General features: G+C 39.2%; 1 protein-coding gene across 2 annotated transcripts in view; it reads left to right on the top strand.

The window, feature by feature from the left end:
* Positions 1-13,482, top strand: part of LOC139539376 (oocyte zinc finger protein XlCOF19-like) — a 77,085-nt gene extending 63,603 nt beyond the window's left edge. For both annotated transcript variants that reach the window (XR_011667925.1, XM_071342250.1), the window contains one exon: positions 11,867-13,482. Coding sequence is in view for 1 of the 2 variants with exons in the window: in XM_071342250.1 (XP_071198351.1) it covers positions 11,867-12,210 (344 nt within the window). In the remaining variant the exon portion in view is untranslated. The remainder of the gene's footprint in view (positions 1-11,866) is intronic.
* Positions 13,483-20,463: the final 6,981 nt, after the last annotated feature.

The raw sequence follows: 20,463 nt of genomic DNA, 5'->3' as shown, positions 1-20,463 counted from the left end.
TAGGAGCAGTATAGACCTAGTCTGTCCATTATATACATCTACATGATGTATTGTTACACCATGTAGGAGCAGTATAGACCTAGTCTGTCCATTATATACATCTACATGATGTATTGTTACACCATGTAGGAGCAGTATAGACCTAGTCTGTTCATTATATACATCTACACGATGTATTGTTACACCATGTAGGAGCAGTATAGACCTAGTCTGTCCATTATTTACATCTACACGATGTATTGTTACACCATGTAGGAGCAGTATAGACCTAGTCTGTTCATTATATACATCTACACGATGTATTGTTACACCATGTAGGAGCAGTATAGACCTAGTCTGTTCATTATATACATCTACACGATGTGTTGTTACACCACGTAGGAGCAGTATAGACCTAGTCTGTTCATTATATACATCTACACGATGTATTGTTACACCATGTAGGAGCAGTATAGACATAGTCTGTTCATTATATACATCTACATGATGTATTGTTACACCATGTAGGAGCAGTATAGACCTAGTCTGTTCATTATATACATCTACATGATTTATTGTTACACCATGTAGGAGCAGTATAGACCTAGTCTGTCCATTATATACATCTACATGATGTATTGTTACACCATGTAGGAGCAGTATAGACCTAGTCTGTTCATTATATACATCTACATGATGTATTGTTACACCATGTAGGAGCAGTATAGACCTAGTCTGTCCATTATATACATCTACATGATGTGTTGTTACACCACGTAGGAGCAGTATAGACCTAGTCTGTTCATGTAGATGTATATAATGAACAGACTAGGTCTATACTGCTCCTACATGGTGTAACAATACATCATGTAGATGTATATAATGATGTATTGTTACACCATGTAGGAGCAGTATAGACCTAGTCTGTTCATTATATACATCTACATGATGTATTGTTACACCATGTAGGAGCAGTATAGACCTAGTCTGTTCATTATATACATCTACATGATGTATTGTTACACCATGTAGGAGCAGTATAGACCTAGTCTGTTAATTATATACATCTACATGATGTATTGTTACACCATGTAGGAGCAGTATAGACCTAGTCTGTCCATTATATACATCTACATGATGTATTGTTACACCATGTAGGAGCAGTATAGACCTAGTCTGTTCATTATATACATCTACATGATGTATTGTTACACCATGTAGGAGCAGTATAGACCTAGTCTGTTCATTATATACATCTACATGATGTATTGTTACACCATGTAGGAGCAGTATAGACCTAGTCTGTCCATTATATACATCTACATGATGTATTGTTACACCATGTAGGAGCAGTATAGACCTAGTCTGTCCATTATATACATCTACATGATGTATTGTTACACCATGTAGGAGCAGTATAGACCTAGTCTGTTCATTATATACATCTACACGATGTATTGTTACACCATGTAGGAGCAGTATAGACCTAGTCTGTTCATTATATACATCTACATGATGTATTGTTACACCATGTAGGAGCAGTATAGACCTAGTCTGTTCATTACAGTGGGGAGAACAAGTATTTGATACACTGCCGATTTTGCAGGTTTTCCTACTTACAAAGCATGTAGAGGTCTGTCATTTTTATCATAGGTACACTTCAACTGTGAGAGACGGAATCTAAAACAAAAATCCAGAAAATCACATTGTATGATTTTTAAGTAATTAATTTGCATTTTATTGCATGACATAAGTATTTGATCACCTACCAACCAGTAAGAATTCCGGCTCTCACAGACCTGTTAGTTTTTCTTTAAGAAGCCCTCCTGTTCTCCACTCATTACCTGTATTAACTGCACCTGTTTGAACTCGTTACCTGTATAAAAGACACCTGTCCACACACTCAATCAAACAGACTCCAACCTCTCCACAATGGCCAAGACCAGAGAGCTGTGTAAGGACATCAGGGATAAATTGTAGACCTGTACAAGGCTGGGATGGGCTACAGGACAATAGCCAAGCAGCTTGGTGAGAAGGCAACAACTGTTGGCACAATTATTAGAAAATGGAAGAAGTTCAAGATGACGGTCAATCACCCTCGGTCTGGGGCTCCATGCAAGATCTCACCTCGTGGGGCATCAATGATCATGAGGAAGGTGAGGGATCAGCCCAGAACTACACGGCAGGACCTGGTCAATGACCTGAAGAGAGCTGGGACCACAGTCTCAAAGAAAACCATTAGTAACACACTACGCCGTCATGGATTAAAATCCTGCAGCGCACGCAAGGTCCCCCTGCTCAAGCCAGCGCATGTCCAGGCCCGTCTGAAGTTTGCCAATGACCATCTGGATGATCCAGAGGAGGAATGGGAGAAGGTCATGTGGTCTGATGAGACAAAAATAGAGCTTTTTGCTCTAAACTCCACTCGCCGTGTTTGGAGGAATAGAAGGATGAGTACAACCCCAAGAACACCATCCCAACCGTGAAGCATGGAGGTGGAAACATCATTCTTTGGGGATGCTTTTCTGCAAAGGGGACAGGACGACTGCACCGTATTGAGGGGAGGATGGATGGGGCCATGTATCGCGAGATCTTGACCAACAACCTCCTTCCCTCAGTAAGAGCATTGAAGATGGGTCGTGGCTGGGTCTTCCAGCATGACAACGACCCGAAACACACAGCCAGGGCAACTAAGGAGTGGCTCCGTAAGAAGCATCTCAAGGTCCTGGAGTGGCCTAGCCAGTCTCCAGACCTGAACCCAATAGAAAATCTTTGGAGGGAGCCGAAAGTCCGTATTGCCCAGCGACAGCCCCGAAACCTGAAGGATCTGGAGAAGGTCTGTATGGAGGAGTGGGCCAAAATCCCTGCTGCAGTGTGTGCAAACCTGGTCAAGAACTACAGGAAACATATGATCTCTGTAATTGCAAACTAAGGTTTCTGTACCAAATATTCAGTTCTGCTTTTCTGATGTATCAAATACTTATGTCATGCAATAAAATGCAAATTAATTACTTAAAAATCATACAATGTGATTTTCTGGATTTTTGTTTTAGATTCCTTCTCTCACAGTTGAAGTGTACCTATGATAAAAATTACAGACCTCTACATGCTTTGTAAGTAGGAAAACCTGCAAAATTGTCAGTGTATCAAATACTTGTTCTCCCCACTGTATATACATCTACATGATTTATTGTTACACCATGTAGGAGCAGTATAGACCTAGTCTGTCCATTATATACATCTACATGATGTATTGTTACACCATGTAGGAGCAGTATAGACCTAGTCTGTTCATTATATACATCTACATGATGTATTGTTACACCATGTAGGAGCAGTATATACCTAGTCTGTCCATTATATACATCTACATGATGTGTTGTTACACCACGTAGGAGCAGTATAGACCTAGTCTGTTCATGTAGATGTATATAATGAACAGACTAGGTCTATACTGCTCCTACATGGTGTAACAATACATCATGTAGATGTATATAATGATGTATTGTTACACCATGTAGGAGCAGTATAGACCTAGTCTGTTCATTATATACATCTACATGATGTAATGTTACACCATGTAGGAGCAGTATAGACCTAGTCTGTTCATTATATACATCTACATGATGTATTGTTACACCATGTAGGAGCAGTATAGACCTAGTCTGTTAATTATATACATCTACATGATGTATTGTTACACCATGTAGGAGCAGTATAGACCTAGTCTGTCCATTATATACATCTACATGATGTATTGTTACACCATGTAGGAGCAGTATAGACCTAGTCTGTTCATTATATACATCTACATGATGTATTGTTACACCATGTAGGAGCAGTATAGACCTAGTCTGTTCATTATATACATCTACATGATGTATTGTTACACCATGTAGGAGCAGTATAGACCTAGTCTGTCCATTATATACACCTACATGATGTATTGTTACACCATGTAGGAGCAGTATAGACCTAGTCTGTTCATTATATACATCTACATGATGTATTGTTACACCATGTAGGAGCAGTATAGACCTAGTCTGTTCATTATATACATCTACATGATGTATTGTTACACCATGTAGGAGCAGTATAGACCTAGTCTGTTCATTATATACATCTACATGATGTATTGTTACACCATGTAGGAGCAGTATAGACCTAGTCTGTCCATTATATACATCTACATGATGTATCGTTACACCATGTAGGAGCAGTATAGACCTAGTCTGTTCATTATATACATCTACATGATGTATTGTTACACCATGTAGGAGCAGTATAGACCTAGTCTGTTCATTATATACATCTACATGATGTATTGTTACACCATGTAGGAGCAGTATAGACCTAGTCTGTCCATTATATACATCTACATGATGTATTGTTGCATCATGTAGGAGCAGTATAGACCTAGTCTGTCCATTATATACATCTAGATGATGTATTGTTACACCATGTAGGAGCAGTATAGACCTAGTCTGTCCATTATATACATCTACATGATGTATTGTTGCATCATGTAGGAGCAGTATAGACCTAGTCTGTTCATTATATACATCTACATGATGTATTGTTACACCATGTAGGAGCAGTATAGACCTAGTCTGTTCATTATATACATCTACATGATGTATTGTTGCATCATGTAGGTGCAGTATAGACCTAGTCTGTCCATTATATACATCTAGATGATGTATTTTTACACCATGTAGGAGCAGTATAGACCTAGTCTGTTCATTATATACATCTACATGATGTATTGTTACATCATGTAGGAGCAGTATAGACCTAGTCTGTCCATTATATACATCTACATGATGTATTGTTACACCATGTAGGAGCAGTATAGACCTAGTCTGTTCATTATATACATCTACATGATGTATTGTTACACCATGTAGGAGCTGTATAGACCTAGTCTGTTCATTATATACATCTACATGATGTATTGTTACACCATGTAGGAGCAGTATAGACCTAGTCTGTTCATTATATACATCTACATGATGTATTGTTACACCATGTAGGAGCAGTATAGACCTAGTCTGTTCATTATATACATCTACATGATGTATTGTTACATCATGTAGGAGCAGTATAGACCTAGTCTGTCCATTATATACATCTACATGATGTATTGTTGCATCATGTAGGAGCAGTATAGACCTAGTCTGTCGATTATATACATCTAGATGATGTATTGTTACACCATGTAGGAGCAGTATAGACCTAGTCTGTTCATTATATACATCTACATGATGTATTGTTACATCATGTAGGAGCAGTATAGACCTAGTCTGTCCATTATATACATCTACATGATGTATTGTTGCATCATGTAGGAGCAGTATAGACCTAGTCTGTTCATTTTATACATCTACATGATGTATTGTTACACCATGTAGGAGCAGTATAGACCTAGTCTGTTCATTATATACATCTACATGATGTATTGTTACACCATGTAGGAGCAGTATAGACCTAGTCTGTTCATTATATACATCTACATGATGTATTGTTACACCATGTAGGAGCAGTATAGACCTAGTCTGTTCATTATATACATCTACATGATGTATTGTTACACCATGTAGGAGCAGTATAGACCTAGTCTGTCCATTATATACATCTACATGATGTATTGTTACACCATGTAGGAGCAGTATAGACCTAGTCTGTTCATTATATACATCTACACGATGTATTGTTACACCATGTAGGAGCAGTATAGACCTAGTCTGTCCATTATATACATCTACACGATGTATTGTTACATCATGTAGGAGCAGTATAGACCTAGTCTGTCCATTATATACATCTACATGATGTATTGTTGCATCATGTAGGAGCAGTATAGACCTAGTCTGTCCATTATATACATCTACATGATGTATTGTTACACCATGTAGGAGCAGTATAGACCTAGTCTGTTCATTATATACATCTACATGATGTATTGTTACACCATGTAGGAGCAGTATAGACCTAGTCTGTTCATTATATACATCTACATGATGTATTGTTACACCATGTCGGAGCAGTATAGACCTAGTCTGTTCATTATATACATCTACATGATGTATTGTTACACCATGTAGGAGCAGTATAGACCTAGTCTGTTCATTATATACATCTACATGATGTATTGTTACATCATGTAGGAGCAGTATAGACCTAGTCTGTCCATTATATACATCTACATGATGTATTGTTGCATCATGTAGGAGCAGTATAGACCTAGTCTGTCCATTATATACATCTAGATGATGTATTGTTACACCATGTAGGAGCAGTATAGACCTAGTCTGTTCATTATATACATCTACATGATGTATTGTTACATCATGTAGGAGCAGTATAGACCTAGTCTGTCCATTATATACATCTACATGATGTATTGTTGCATCATGTAGGAGCAGTATAGACCTAGTCTGTCCATTATATACATCTAGATGATGTATTGTTACACCATGTAGGAGCAGTATAGACCTAGTCTGTCCATTATATACATCTACATGATGTATTGTTGCATCATGTAGGAGCAGTATAGACCTAGTCTGTCCATTATATACATCTAGATGATGTATTGTTACACCATGTAGGAGCAGTATAGACCTAGTCTGTTCATTATATACATCTAGATGATGTATTGTTACACCATGTAGGAGCAGTATAGACCTAGTCTGTCCATTATATACATCTACATGATGTATTGTTACACCATGTAGGAGCAGTATAGACCTAGTCTGTCCATTATATACATCTACATGATGTATTGTTACACCATGTAGGAGCAGTATAGACCTAGTCTGTTCATTATATACATCTAGATGATGTATTGTTACACCATGTAGGAGCAGTATAGACCTAGTCTGTCCATTATATACATCTACATGATGTATTGTTACACCATGTAGGAGCAGTATAGACCTAGTCTGTCCATTATATACATCTACATGATGTATTGTTACACCATGTAGGAGCAGTATAGACCTAGTCTGTCCATTATATACATCTACATGATGTATTGTTACACCATGTAGGAGCAGTATAGACCTAATCTGTCCATTATATACATCTACATGATGTATTGTTACACCATGTAGGAGCAGTATAGACCTAGTCTGTTAATTATATACATCTACATGATGTATTGTTACACCATGTAGGAGCAGTATAGACCTAGTCTGTTCATTATATACATCTACATGATGTATTGTTACACCATGTAGGAGCAGTATAGACCTAGTCTGTTCATTATATACATCTACATGATGTATTGTTACACCATGTAGGAGCAGTATAGACCTAGTCTGTTCATTATATACATCTACATGATGTATTGTTACACCATGTAGGAGCAGTATAGACCTAGTCTGTTCATTATATACATCTACATGATGTATTGTTACACCATGTAGGAGCAGTATAGACCTAGTCTGTTCATTATATACATCTACATGATGTATTGTTACACCATGTAGGAGCAGTATAGACCTAGTCTGTTCATTATATACATCTACATGATGTATTGTTACACCATGTAGGAGCAGTATAGACCTAGTCTGTTCATTATATACATCTACATGATGTATTGTTACACCATGTAGGAGCAGTATAGACCTAGTCTGTCCATTATATACATCTACATGATGTATTGTTGCATCATGTAGGAGCAGTATAGACCTAGTCTGTCCATTATATACATCTAGATGATGTATTGTTACACCATGTAGGAGCAGTATAGACCTAGTCTGTCCATTATATACATCTACATGATGTATTGTTGCACCATGTAGGAGCAGTATAGACCTAGTCTGTTCATTATATACATCTACATGATGTATTGTTACACCATGTAGGAGCAGTATAGACCTAGTCTGTTCATTATATACATCTACATGATGTATTGTTACACCATGTAGGAGCAGTATAGACCTAGTCTGTTCATTATATACATCTACATGATGTATTGTTACACCATGTAGGAGCAGTATAGACCTAGTCTGTTCATTATATACATCTACATGATGTATTGTTACACCATGTAGGAGCAGTATAGACCTAGTCTGTTCATTATATACATCTACATGATGTATTGTTACACCATGTAGGAGCAGTATAGACCTAGTCTGTTCATTATATACATCTACATGATGTATTGTTACACCATGTAGGAGCAGTATAGACCTAGTCTGTCCATTATATACATCTACATGATGTATTGTTGCATCATGTAGGAGCAGTATAGACCTAGTCTGTCCATTATATACATCTAGATGATGTATTGTTACACCATGTAGGAGCAGTATAGACCTAGTCTGTCCATTATATACATCTACATGATGTATTGTTGCATCATGTAGGAGCAGTATAGACCTAGTCTGTTCATTATATACATCTACATGATGTATTGTTACACCATGTAGGAGCAGTAGAGACCTAGTCTGTTCATTATATACATCTACATGATGTATTGTTACACCATGTAGGAGCAGTATAGACCTAGTCTGTTCATTATATACATCTACATGATGTATTGTTACACCATGTAGGAGCAGTATAGACCTAGTCTGTTCATTATATACATCTACATGATGTATTGTTACACCATGTAGGAGCAGTATAGACCTAGTCTGTTCATTATATACATCTACATGATGTATTGTTACACCATGTAGGAGCAGTATAGACCTAGTCTGTTCATTATATACATCTACATGATGTATTGTTACACCATGTAGGAGCAGTATAGACCTAGTCTGTTCATTATATACATCTACATGATGTATTGTTACACCATGTAGGAGCAGTATAGACCTAGTCTGTTCATTATATACATCTACATGATGTATTGTTACACCATGTAGGAGCAGTATAGACCTAGTCTGTTCATTATATACATCTACATGATGTATTGTTACACCATGTAGGAGCAGTATAGACCTAGTCTGTCCATTATATACATCTACATGATGTATTGTTGCATCATGTAGGAGCAGTATAGACCTAGTCTGTCCATTATATACATCTACATGATGTATTGTTACACCATGTAGGAGCAGTATAGACCTAGTCTGTTCATTATATACATCTACATGATGTATTGTTACACCATGTAGGAGCAGTATAGACCTAGTCTGTTCATTATATACATCTACATGATGTATTGTTACACCATGTAGGAGCAGTATAGACCTAGTCTGTTCATTATATACATCTACATGATGTATTGTTACACCATGTAGGAGCAGTATAGACCTAGTCTGTTCATTATATACATCTACTTGATGTATTGTTACACCATGTAGGAGCAGTATAGACCTAGTCTGTTCATTTAATATACACTTGTTCTTGTTAACAAATTATAATTTTGACAAGTTGGTTAGGACGTCTATTTTGTGCATGACACAAGTAATTTTTCCAACAATTGTTTACAGACAGATTATTTCACTGTATCACAATTCCAGTGGGTCAGAAGTTTACATACACTAAGTTGATTGTGCCTTTAAACAGCTTGGAAAATTCCAGAAAATTATGTCATGGCTTTAGAAGCTTCTGATAGGCTAATTGACATAATTTGAGTCCATTGGAGGTGTACCTGTGGATGTATTTCAAGGCCTACCTTCAAACTCAATGCCTTTTTGCTTGACATCATGGGGAAATCAAAAGAAATCAGTCAAGTCCTCAGAAAAAAATGGTAGACCTCCACAAGTCTGGTTCATCCTTGGGAGCAATTTCCAAACGCCAGAAGGTACCACGTTCATCTGTACAAACAATAGTACGCAAGTATAAACACCATGGGACCACGCAGCCGTCATACCGCTCAGGAAGGAGACGTGTTCTGCCTCCTAGAGATTAACGTACTTTGGTGCGAAAAGAGCAAATCAATCCCAGAACAACAGCAAAGGACCTTGTGAAGATGCTGGAGGAAACGGGTACAAAAGTATCTATATTTACAGTAAAACGAGTCCTATATCGACATAACTTGAAAGGCCGCTCAGCAAGGAAGAAGCCACTGCTCCAAAACCGCCATAAAAAAGTCAGACTACGGTTTGCAACTGCACATGGGGACAAAATTCGTACTTCTTGGAGAAATGTCCTCTGGTCTGATGAAACAAAAATAGAACTGTTTGACCATAATGACCATTGTTTTGTTTGGAGAAAAAAGGGCGAGATGAAGAACACCATCCCAACCGTGAAGCATGGGGGTGGCAGCATCATGTTGTGTGGGTGCTTTTCTGCAGGAGGGACTGGTGCACTTCACAAAATAGATGGCATCATGAGGGAGGCAAATGATATGGATATATTGAAGAAACATTTCAAGACATCAGTCAGGAAGTTACAGCTTGGTTGCAAATGGGTCTTCCAAATGGACAATGACCCAAGCATACTTCCAAAGTTGTGGCAAAATGGCTTAAGGACAACAAAGTCAAGGTATTGGAGTGGCCGTCACAAAGCCCTGACCTCAATCCTCTAGAAAATTTGTGGGCAGAACTGAAAAAGTGTGTGCGGGCAAGGAGGCCTACAAACCTGACTCAGTTACACCAGCTCTGTCAGGAGGAATGGGCCAAAATTCACCCATCTTATTGTGGGAAGATTGTGGAAGGCTACCCGAAACGTTTGACCCAAGTTAAACAATTTAAAGGCAATGCTACCAAATACTAATTGAGTGTATGTAAACTTCTGACCTACTTGGAATGTGATGAAAGAAATAAAAGCTGAAATAAATCATTCTCTCTACTATTATTCTGACATTTCACATTCTTAAAATAAAGTGGTGATCCTAACTGACCTGAGACAGGGAATTTTTACTAGGATTAAATGTCAAGAATTGTGAAACTGAGTTTAAATGTATTTGGCTAAGGTGAATGTACACTTACGACTTCAACTGTATATGTACCTAAATGTTTCATATCCATAATTTTTATGATTATAAATTTGATAATAATGTAATATCTACATAGGCGTACAGAGGACCATTATCAGCAACCATCACTCCTGTATTCCAATGGTTCGTTGTGTTAGCTAATCCAAGTTTATAATTTTAAAAGGTTAATTGATCATTAGAAAACCATTTTGCAATTATGTTAGCACAGCTGAAAACTGTTGTGCCGATTTAACAAAGCTTTTGTAAACAGTGGTGTTCTTTAACAAAGCTGAAAACTGTTGTTCTGATTTGAAGAAGCAATAAAATTTAAATAGCTTTTTTCTGGGACAAAAGTCCTACTGTATTATAATATAATAATAATATAAATTATATATAGTCCAGTGTTATGGGTCTATATTATTGTTAGGTGAAGTTATGGGTCCTACAGTAGGTCTATGTTAGGGGAAATTATGGGTCTTTCAGTCGGTCTATGTTGTTGTTAGGTGAAGTTATGGGTCTTTCAGTAGGTCTATGTTATTAGGTGAGGTTATGGGTTCTACAGTAGGTCTATGTTGTTAGGTGAAGTTTTGGGCCAATTTGGCATACACTTGGTATACAAACCATCAGTTTCAGGCTGATGGAAAAGCTAGCGAAAGAGCATTTTACTGGTTGAAGTATTTTTAAGTATACAGCAGTTGATTTGCAACAATAACACACAGCACATTCAAACGAGACTTATTATAATCCAAAAGTAGTGTGAAATGCACTCATATCAGCTCACTTTAATAACTTTCTTCTAGGCTACAATCATCGATGTTTCTACTGATGTGAAAACAAGACAAAATAAGACTTTCTCACTTGAATGTCTTAAGACAATTGTCAAATAATTTTAACATTCATTACAGACGTCAATTGTTGTACAACATGGCTACGCTGTTGGCATCACCTTTCACAGTGGATTTCTGCTGTTGTGGGCCTTTAACCATCTGTCTGACTTTGTTGTTCACGCAGGAGAGATACTTAACTATCGTGGATCCTCTGGGGAGCCTCAACAACCTCATGATGCTGACGAGGCAGAGAAGAGTCTCTCCAGATCAGAACACCTCAAGACACACCTGCAGAGAACCACAGGGAATAAATCTCATTGCTGCTCTGACTGTGGGAAGAGATTCACCTCAGCAGGCATTACAATTCATCAGAGAATCCACACAGGAGAGAAACATTATAGCTGTGATCAATGTGGGAAGAGATATCTTACATGTAGCAGTCTGACTAAACACCAGAGAACACACACAGGAGAGAAACTTTTAAGCTGCTCTGACTGTGGAAAGAGTTTTGTTTCTTCAGGATGTTAGTCACACCAGAGAACACACACAGGAGAAAAATCGTATAACTGTAACCAATGTGGGAAGACTTTTAGTCAGTCATTCAGCCTGATATCACACTGGAGAACACACATCGGAGAGAAGCCTTATAGCTGTGATCAATGTGGGAAGAGCTTTGTTACGTCTAGCAGTCTGATTATACACCAGAGGACACACATCGGAGAGAAACCTTATAGCTGTGATCAATGTGACAAGAGATACTCTAGTAAAAGATATCTGATCAAACATCAGAAAAAACATACATGAAGGAGTTGTTTCACCATATCAATGAAATAAAATCTCACAATGTAGAATTGTGAGATTTAACATTGTAGGAGTATTTTAATAATGTCACAATGTAGAACCCTAAACGTTTGCCCCCTGTTCAATTGATTTCAGCATGATATGGATATTAGCCCCATGGAAAAATCTAGAGTCTGAATTGAAAAGAGTACTATTTATGTGATTTAACAAAAAGTGACTAACAAAAAAAGAGTTGCGTTACACTTACCACGTTGGCGATCCACTTGAATCAAGGGATGTACAAATTATTCCCAGATTCCGTGTGTTTTTTGAGCTGTTAGTTTTAACAGGATTGCAACCTCATCTCCCTCCTCTCGGCACAATTGATTTCAACGTGATATCGATGAGAGATGACAAATAAGTGTTGCGTTCCTTTGTTTAGCGACCCCTACATTTAAATGTATCACTCCAAATTGTAGCTGACTGTCTTCTGCAGGTTGTTCTCTAACCAGTGAGGTAAAAGATATCTCCCATTTCCATGTTGTTTTTTTTAGTAGTTAGTTTCAACAGCACGTAGAACTGATTTCCCCCCTAATCGATATCAGTGATTTATTGCTGCTTGTCAAAACAACAGTGTTTTGGTGCTTGTGCAGTTTATAAGGTGCTTGTTTCAAAAAATACAAGTAATATGATTATTGTGGCAGATGTTTGTGTATATAGCACATTTTATGTTTAGGTTTTGAATATATCAAACTGTTTCTGCATATTGGTTATTGATTTGGACATGTTAAAACTGTGTTTTTACATTGGGGCTATCCCACCTAGCAAAATGTCATTGAAAAGAAGACTATGCCCGAAGTCCAATATCTGTTCGGTTGTAGTTGAAAGTGAAAGTTGAAAATATGTATTTTCGGGTCGTTTTGTCAATGACTTGAAAACAACTTAATTTCAATGTACTTGCAGCCTATACACATGGACGCAGTATAATAAATTGGTCTGTAATCAATTTTATTAACAATCTTCCATCACTCCAGTATTTCTTTACAACATTCAAGTGCTAATTGTCTTTATTCCACTACTGAAGAAGCATGACTCTAATCACCTAAGAGAGAATAAAGTAGACGGCACGGGTCAACATTTTGATTTATGACCCTATGTCCGGATGACGCCTATATGCCCAAATATGGGCATCCGGCCAGGACATCCTGTTCCTGTTGTCACGTGTTAGAAGGTGTGTTATTTTATATCTATATTGCATCTATTCCTTTGAAGTTGTCATGATGATTGATGTGTAGGGACCTGGTTGACCTGGGGGGGATGTGTTTGAACATTTCAAAGAGGGTGACCCCACACCCACCCTATTTTATTGCCCTTAGGGTTGTTGTCTATGAAGTAGGAATGTCCGGGGTGGTTGTATTTGCAGCAGACGCATTATAAATAAAGCCCAGAACAAGACATGCGGACCCAGAACACTAAACAAGATTTTAAAAATAAAACCCAGAACATTAAACAGAAAATTATGTCTCCTAGGCCAATTCTCGGGGTGTTATGCGTCTCTTGTCATGAACCTAATGACAAAAGCATCGAGGAAGTTTTGGGTGAGGCCCCGGAATGTTTTAAAGGAGTTTTGGGTACGGGTGAGGGACATATGTCTTACATATTCCAACCTGAGGATTCTACGGTTAAGATATTCTCAGACAGCGGCCCCAAACCCCTTTATCATGCAAAACCCGGGAGTTTTTCTCCTGCGCTGCAGATGAGAGAATGGCTTAAGATAAGGCTAGCGCTATGTCAAATTGAACAGGCTCTGAGTGGTACAACCCTGCCAGGATATGCAATGGAAGAACAGGTGTGCGGCCGCAGTGATCTGAATGTAACGGTCGTTTTCCTCGTCTGAAGAGGAGCAAGGATCGGACCAATATGCAGCGTAGGTTCAATCCATCATAATTTTAATAATAATAACGAAGACGAAAATACACTTGAACAAACTACAAAATAATAAACGACGTTAACAGACCTGAACATGAGAACACATAAAACAATGAACGCACGAACAGGAACGAACGAACGAAACGAAACAGTACCGTGAGGTGAACAAACACAGTCACAGCAAACAATCACCTACAAACAAACAGTGAGAACAGCCTACCTTAATATGGTTCTCAATCAGAGGAAACGTAAAACACCTGCCCCTGATTGAGAACCATATCAGGCTAGTTGAATGAACCCAACATAGAAACACATAACATAGAATGCCCACCTAGCTCACGTCCTGACCAACTAAACAAAGACAAAACAAAGGAAATAAGGTCAGGAACGTGACACTGAAGGCCCTAAGAATCGCTTCAATGGCGTATAGCCCCGACTCCAAAGTGACAATTTTAGCATGTGAACAATTTGATAGTACAAATGCGACGAAGTCTGTCAGTTCATATGTATTTTCCAAAGCCTGCAAGGATGTAAACTTTTATATGCCAGTGTTTAGCTTTAAATGGATTGATTATCCCATATTCATAACCTTGATGAATAAGCTGGACAGTCTTTTCCAAAATCATGAACAATTACGGCGCTGGCCGCGTCTATCCTTAAGACATACCAAGGATCTACATGCCAGACGTTTGATCTATCCCTGAAGTTATAACTTAAATCGGATCCTTGAAGGGGTGTGCGTGGGATATCCTGCGAGCAAGAGAGCCTGTCTTGTCTGTCTTGACGCGGGTGAATTGGAGACGGATGCGGGTCAGAGCTAACCAGGCCCTTTATCTGTAATAAATGAATAGTACATTTTTTTAATTAATTATAACATGTTTTAAACTGTATGTACTAAAGATTTAGAATTAAATAAAGGAATAAAAAAAATCTCTCACTCTTTAACGAACGGAATCGATCGTTATCTCTCTCGCCCCGGTCTGTCGCGGAGAATCGATCGTTATCTCTCTCGCCCCGGTCTGTCGCGGAGAATCGATCGTTATCTCTCTCGCCCCGGTCTGTCGCGGAGAATCGATCGTTATCTCTCTCGCCCCGGTCTGTCGCGGAGAATCGATCGTTCTCTCTCTCGCCCCGGTCTGTCGTGGAGAATCGATCGTTCTCTCTCTCGCCCCGGTCTGTCGCGGAGAATCGATCGTTCTCTCTCTCGCCCCGGTCTGTCGCGGAGAATCGATCGTTATCTCTCTCGCCCCGGTCTGTCGCGGAGAATCGATCGTTATCTCTCTCGCCCCGGTCTGTCGCGGAGAATCGATCGTTATCTCTCTCGCCCCGGTCTGTCGCGGAGAATCGATCGTTCTCTCTCTCGCCCCGGTCTGTCGCGGAGAATCGATCGTTATCTCTCTCGTCCCGGTCTGTCGTTATCTCTCTCGCCCCGGTCTGTCGTTATCTCTCTCGTCCCGGTCTGTCGTTATCTCTCTCGCCCCGGTCTGTCGCGGAGAAAAGGCATTTCTGGGAAAATGGTTATGTGCGTTTCAAAACAATGTCTTATTTTATACGAATACAGTCTTTCCTACAACGACTTGTTATAAACATTAAAGGTTATTAAAAGTTTAGTACTGTCTGGTAATGATGTACAACTGTAGTCTAACAATGTTTATAAATAAAACATCCGTGCATGTGTCAATATTGCGCAGTAAAATTGTTTTGGATTAATTATAAGATGTTTTAAAAAGGTCTGTACCAAATATTATGAATTAAATAAATGGTTTTAAAGAGGTATCTCAATGTTTAACGAAAGGAAAATCACGCGCTCTCTCTCTCCCAATCTGTCCCTGAGAAAAAAAGGCTTTCCGGAAAGACGTGCACGTGTGTGTGTGCGAGTGTAAGTGTGTGTGTTTCAAAAACAAAAGGGGAGGGGTGTGTGTCTGCATGGGTCGTTTGAAACCAAAAAGATGTGCGTCTCTTCAAATGGGCACTTTCGATTAATTTACCGCACATGCCTTTTAAATACTAAACATTCAAACAACCGCAGGCAGAATAAATCTTGTCTAGACAAACTCCTATGGTTTAAACCATATGTTATTTATAATCAGCCCATATACAAACGGCCCCCACCCAGGTCTATACATTTATATCGGACACCCCCCAGAGCTGCTAACCATGATGGTGTAGGAAATCAAAAGGAAATACCGGCAGACAGAATAGGTCAGACAACCACCTGTGGTTTTGGGGACTCTAAACATTCAGATATTATCTGGCCATATTCTGCATACGGAATACAGCCCGAAAAAACTTGTAACATCATTACCGAATATCTATCCTTTGAGCCAAGACCGCGGAGCGAGTGACACCAGATACTATCCCCTCTGCTTGAAAGGCATTAGCGCAACTCCAAACACCAGGCTAACAGCCCAGGAGAGTTATCAACCCAGAACAGCTAAAAGACCATCCTTGAATCCGTCCTAATGGAGCTTTATGAAGGTGAGTTAGTGAAAATAATATATTAGATTTGGAGGCGGGGAATTGTTTGAATATTATTGTAATATTAAACCGGCATGATATGGTTTTTTAAACGGGGGGTAATGATTTTTTAGGTAATATGTCAAATGCACGTATTCTCATAAGTTCAAATGTGTATATATATATAGGATAAATATATGTTAATATTATCTAACGTTTGTAAGGTATCCATCCTTTACGCAGTTGCTCAGAGGGTGAAATGATCTGGAACAGCCTTTGCTAGAAGGGGGTTCAGAGGAGCAAAACGCATGCAGCCAGTCCCCATCACATTATTGTAGACGTATATAATCACATACACAATAATATTTATACATTAAAAAACAAAAAGTGTGCACCCTATATTAAAAGCTATTTTTGTGTTTACAGCTGACAGACCGCTAAGAAGGATAACGGCCTCCTTATGGACCCTGAACGACTTCGGAGGAGCAGATGACACAGATGCTATTCTCCCGTTCTGTACGAACGTTTTTTCAAACACACCACAGACGATTTAAACGCCCGGTCAATTCCCCCAAGGACCTCCACCCGCTCGCTCCATATTCCAGACCCAAACAAGCAAGGCACAACTCGGGCGCAAGTACATTGCGCAGAATCATCCCCTCCCGAAAAGTGCTACAGGGCAGGGAACTTACTGCTTCACGAAACGGCGCTCCATGGACACGGTATGAAGCCATTATATATACAGTGGGGCAAAAAAGTATTTAGTCAGCCACCAATTGTGCAAGTTCTCCCACTTAAAAAGATGAGAGAGGCATGTCATTTTCATCATAGGTACACTTCAACTATGACAGACAAAATGAGAGAAAAAAAATCCAGAAAATCACATTGTAGGATTTTTAATGAATTTATTTGCAAATTATGGTGGAAAATAAGTATTTGGTCAATAACAAAAGTTTCTCAATACTTTGTTATATACCCTTTGTTGGCAATGACAGAGGTCAAACGTTTTCTGTAAGTCTTCACAAGGTTTTCACACACTGTTGCTGGTATTTTGGCCCATTCCTCCATGCAGATCTCCTCTAGAGCAGTGATGTTTTGGGGCTGTTGCTGGGCAACATGGACTTTCAACTCCCTCCAAAGATTTTCTATGGGGTTGAGATCTAGAGACTGGCTAGGCCACTCCAGGACCTTGAAATGCTTCTTACGAAGCCACTCCTTCGTTGCCCGGGCGGTGTGTTTGGGATCATTGTCATGCTGAAAGACCCAGCCACGTTTCATCTTCAATGCCCTTGCTGATTGAAAGGGGGTTTTCACTCAAATTCTCACGATACATGGCCCCATTCATTCTTTCCTTTACACGGATCAGTCGTCCTGGTCCCTTTGCAGAAAAACAGCCCCAAAGCATGATGTTTCCACCCCCATGCTTCACAGTAGGTATGGTGTTCTTTGGATGCAACTCAGCATTCTTTGTCCTCCAAACACGACGAGTTGAGTTTTTACCAAAAAGTTATATTTTGGTTTCATCTGACCATATGACATTCTCCCAATCTTCTTCTGGATCATCCAAATGCTCTCTAGCAAACTTCAGACGGGCCTGGACATGTACTGGCTTAAGCAGGGGGACACGTCTGGCACTGCAGGATTTGAGTCCCTGGCGGCGTAGTGTGTTACTGATGGTAGGCTTTGTTACTTTGGTCCAAGCTCTCTGCAGGTCATTCACTAGGTCCCCCCGTATGGTTCTGGGATTTTTGCTCACCGTTCTTGTGATCATTTTGACCCCACGGGGTGAGATCTTGCGTGGAGCCCCAGATCGAGGGAGATTATCAGTGGTCTTGTATGTCTTCCATTTCCTAATGTCATGACGTTGCCTGTTTAGGTACATAAAGCCCATTCCCCTCTCCCTGCCACTCCCTGCCTCCCCCTTTCCTCCGTCAACCCATGCTGTGGTCACAGAGAGACGTCGTAAATTCCTGAGAATCTCCTCATGGCCAAACAGTATTAGAGAGAGGGTAAACTTTCAGGACAAAGGAAATTTCTTCCACCTCACAGAGCTTGAGGTACGAACAGATTTCATGTTCCGGAAAAAGTATAAAAGATAACATGTCCGTTTGTCACCACGTGGGAAACTCATGGGAGACTGTGTGGCTACATAGATATGAGGTTTACATCTGATTGTTGTATAAAATGAATGAGTGAGTATGATACTGTTTGTATAATTGTGTAATAGGATTTTGGACTGTTTAATGAAGAAAAATACAAATCCCTTTTGATTTGAACTAAATCCGAGGACCCGCCCCTGAGCCAGTTGGGTCAGACATCCTGGGACAGCCCCTCTCTGCAATCCGAATAAAAACCCAACTCTGAGAAATTATCAGCAGACCATGTTTTTTCTCCATAGGAGGAGAACGAAGGTTGAGTACCATTGCTGAATCTTTTAACCACACCACGTGGTTAAACTCAAAGACTATACCGACAGAATAAGAACAAGTCTTTGATATTGACTACTAGTCTGCAGCTAGGAATTCGGTATCATTGAACGCGAAGAACGACAACCGCCGAAGCATCCATTCTATTGCGAATGTCACTCTGAACTATCCACAATAACCAAGACAGAGACGGACGAATCTCTCCAACAGAAACTAACTTTTCTCCAGCAATCAAGACGACACACTGAGCGTAAATATATATATATTGATTGCAATTGTTCCCGAATGAGTGAGCGTTCATGTGTAAAGGATTAGCATGTCAATTGTTATAGTTATGAACTCTGTAGTGACTTCTTGGTCGACCCCCAATTTTCCCTTTGTCTAACAAGCCGCCATGCCGGTTCAGCCCACTAGGGCATATTTCTCCCATCATTTCATGTAACCATTTTAAGTTTGTTTGTTTGTTTATGCATTTCTGTGAATTACTTAGTTAGTAATAAATAAATGATTTAAGACAATTGGTGTATGGATGACTCATAGTGAAGACTGGGTTCGTGCAGATAACCAACAATTTACGATGTTTGGAATGAGACTAACGTGAGGTAAAAATAAATAAATCATTAATCAGAAGACTATTGATCAGATATGAAAATATCTGAAAGGTTATATTGGGAAATTATAACTTTGTAATCTGACTACTTTCCCTGGTGCCCCCGAATTCATAGTTAATTAGTTACGTTATTAATCAGTTGATCGCGTAATCCCTAATTACAGGAATCTTTGATATAAACTATAAGTCTTCAATTTAATGATAGCAAAGACACGACACTAATAATTGCTCCCACAGTTGATTTCTTCAAACCAAGCTGCTTACCTATTGCAGATTCAGTCTTCCCAGCCTGGTGCAGGTCTACAATTTTGTTTCTGGTGTCCTTTGACAGCTCTTTGGTCTTGGCCATAGTGGAGTTTGGAGTGTGACTGTTTGAGGTTGTGGACAGGTGTCTTTTATACTGATAACAAGTTCAAACAGGTGCCATTAATACAGGTAACGAGTGGAGGACAGAGGAGCCTCTTAAAGAAGAAGTTACAGGTCTGTGAGAGCCAGAAATCTTGCTTGTTTGTAGGTGACCAAATACTTATTTTCCACCATAATTTGCAAATAAATTCATAAAAAATCCTACAATGTGAT

This window comes from Salvelinus alpinus, chromosome 15 (assembly GCF_045679555.1).
Source record: "Salvelinus alpinus chromosome 15, SLU_Salpinus.1, whole genome shotgun sequence".
Lineage (NCBI taxonomy): Eukaryota > Metazoa > Chordata > Actinopteri > Salmoniformes > Salmonidae > Salvelinus > Salvelinus alpinus.
The sequence above is the reverse complement of the archived record's forward strand: the minus strand, read 5'-3'. Positions and strand labels throughout refer to the sequence as shown.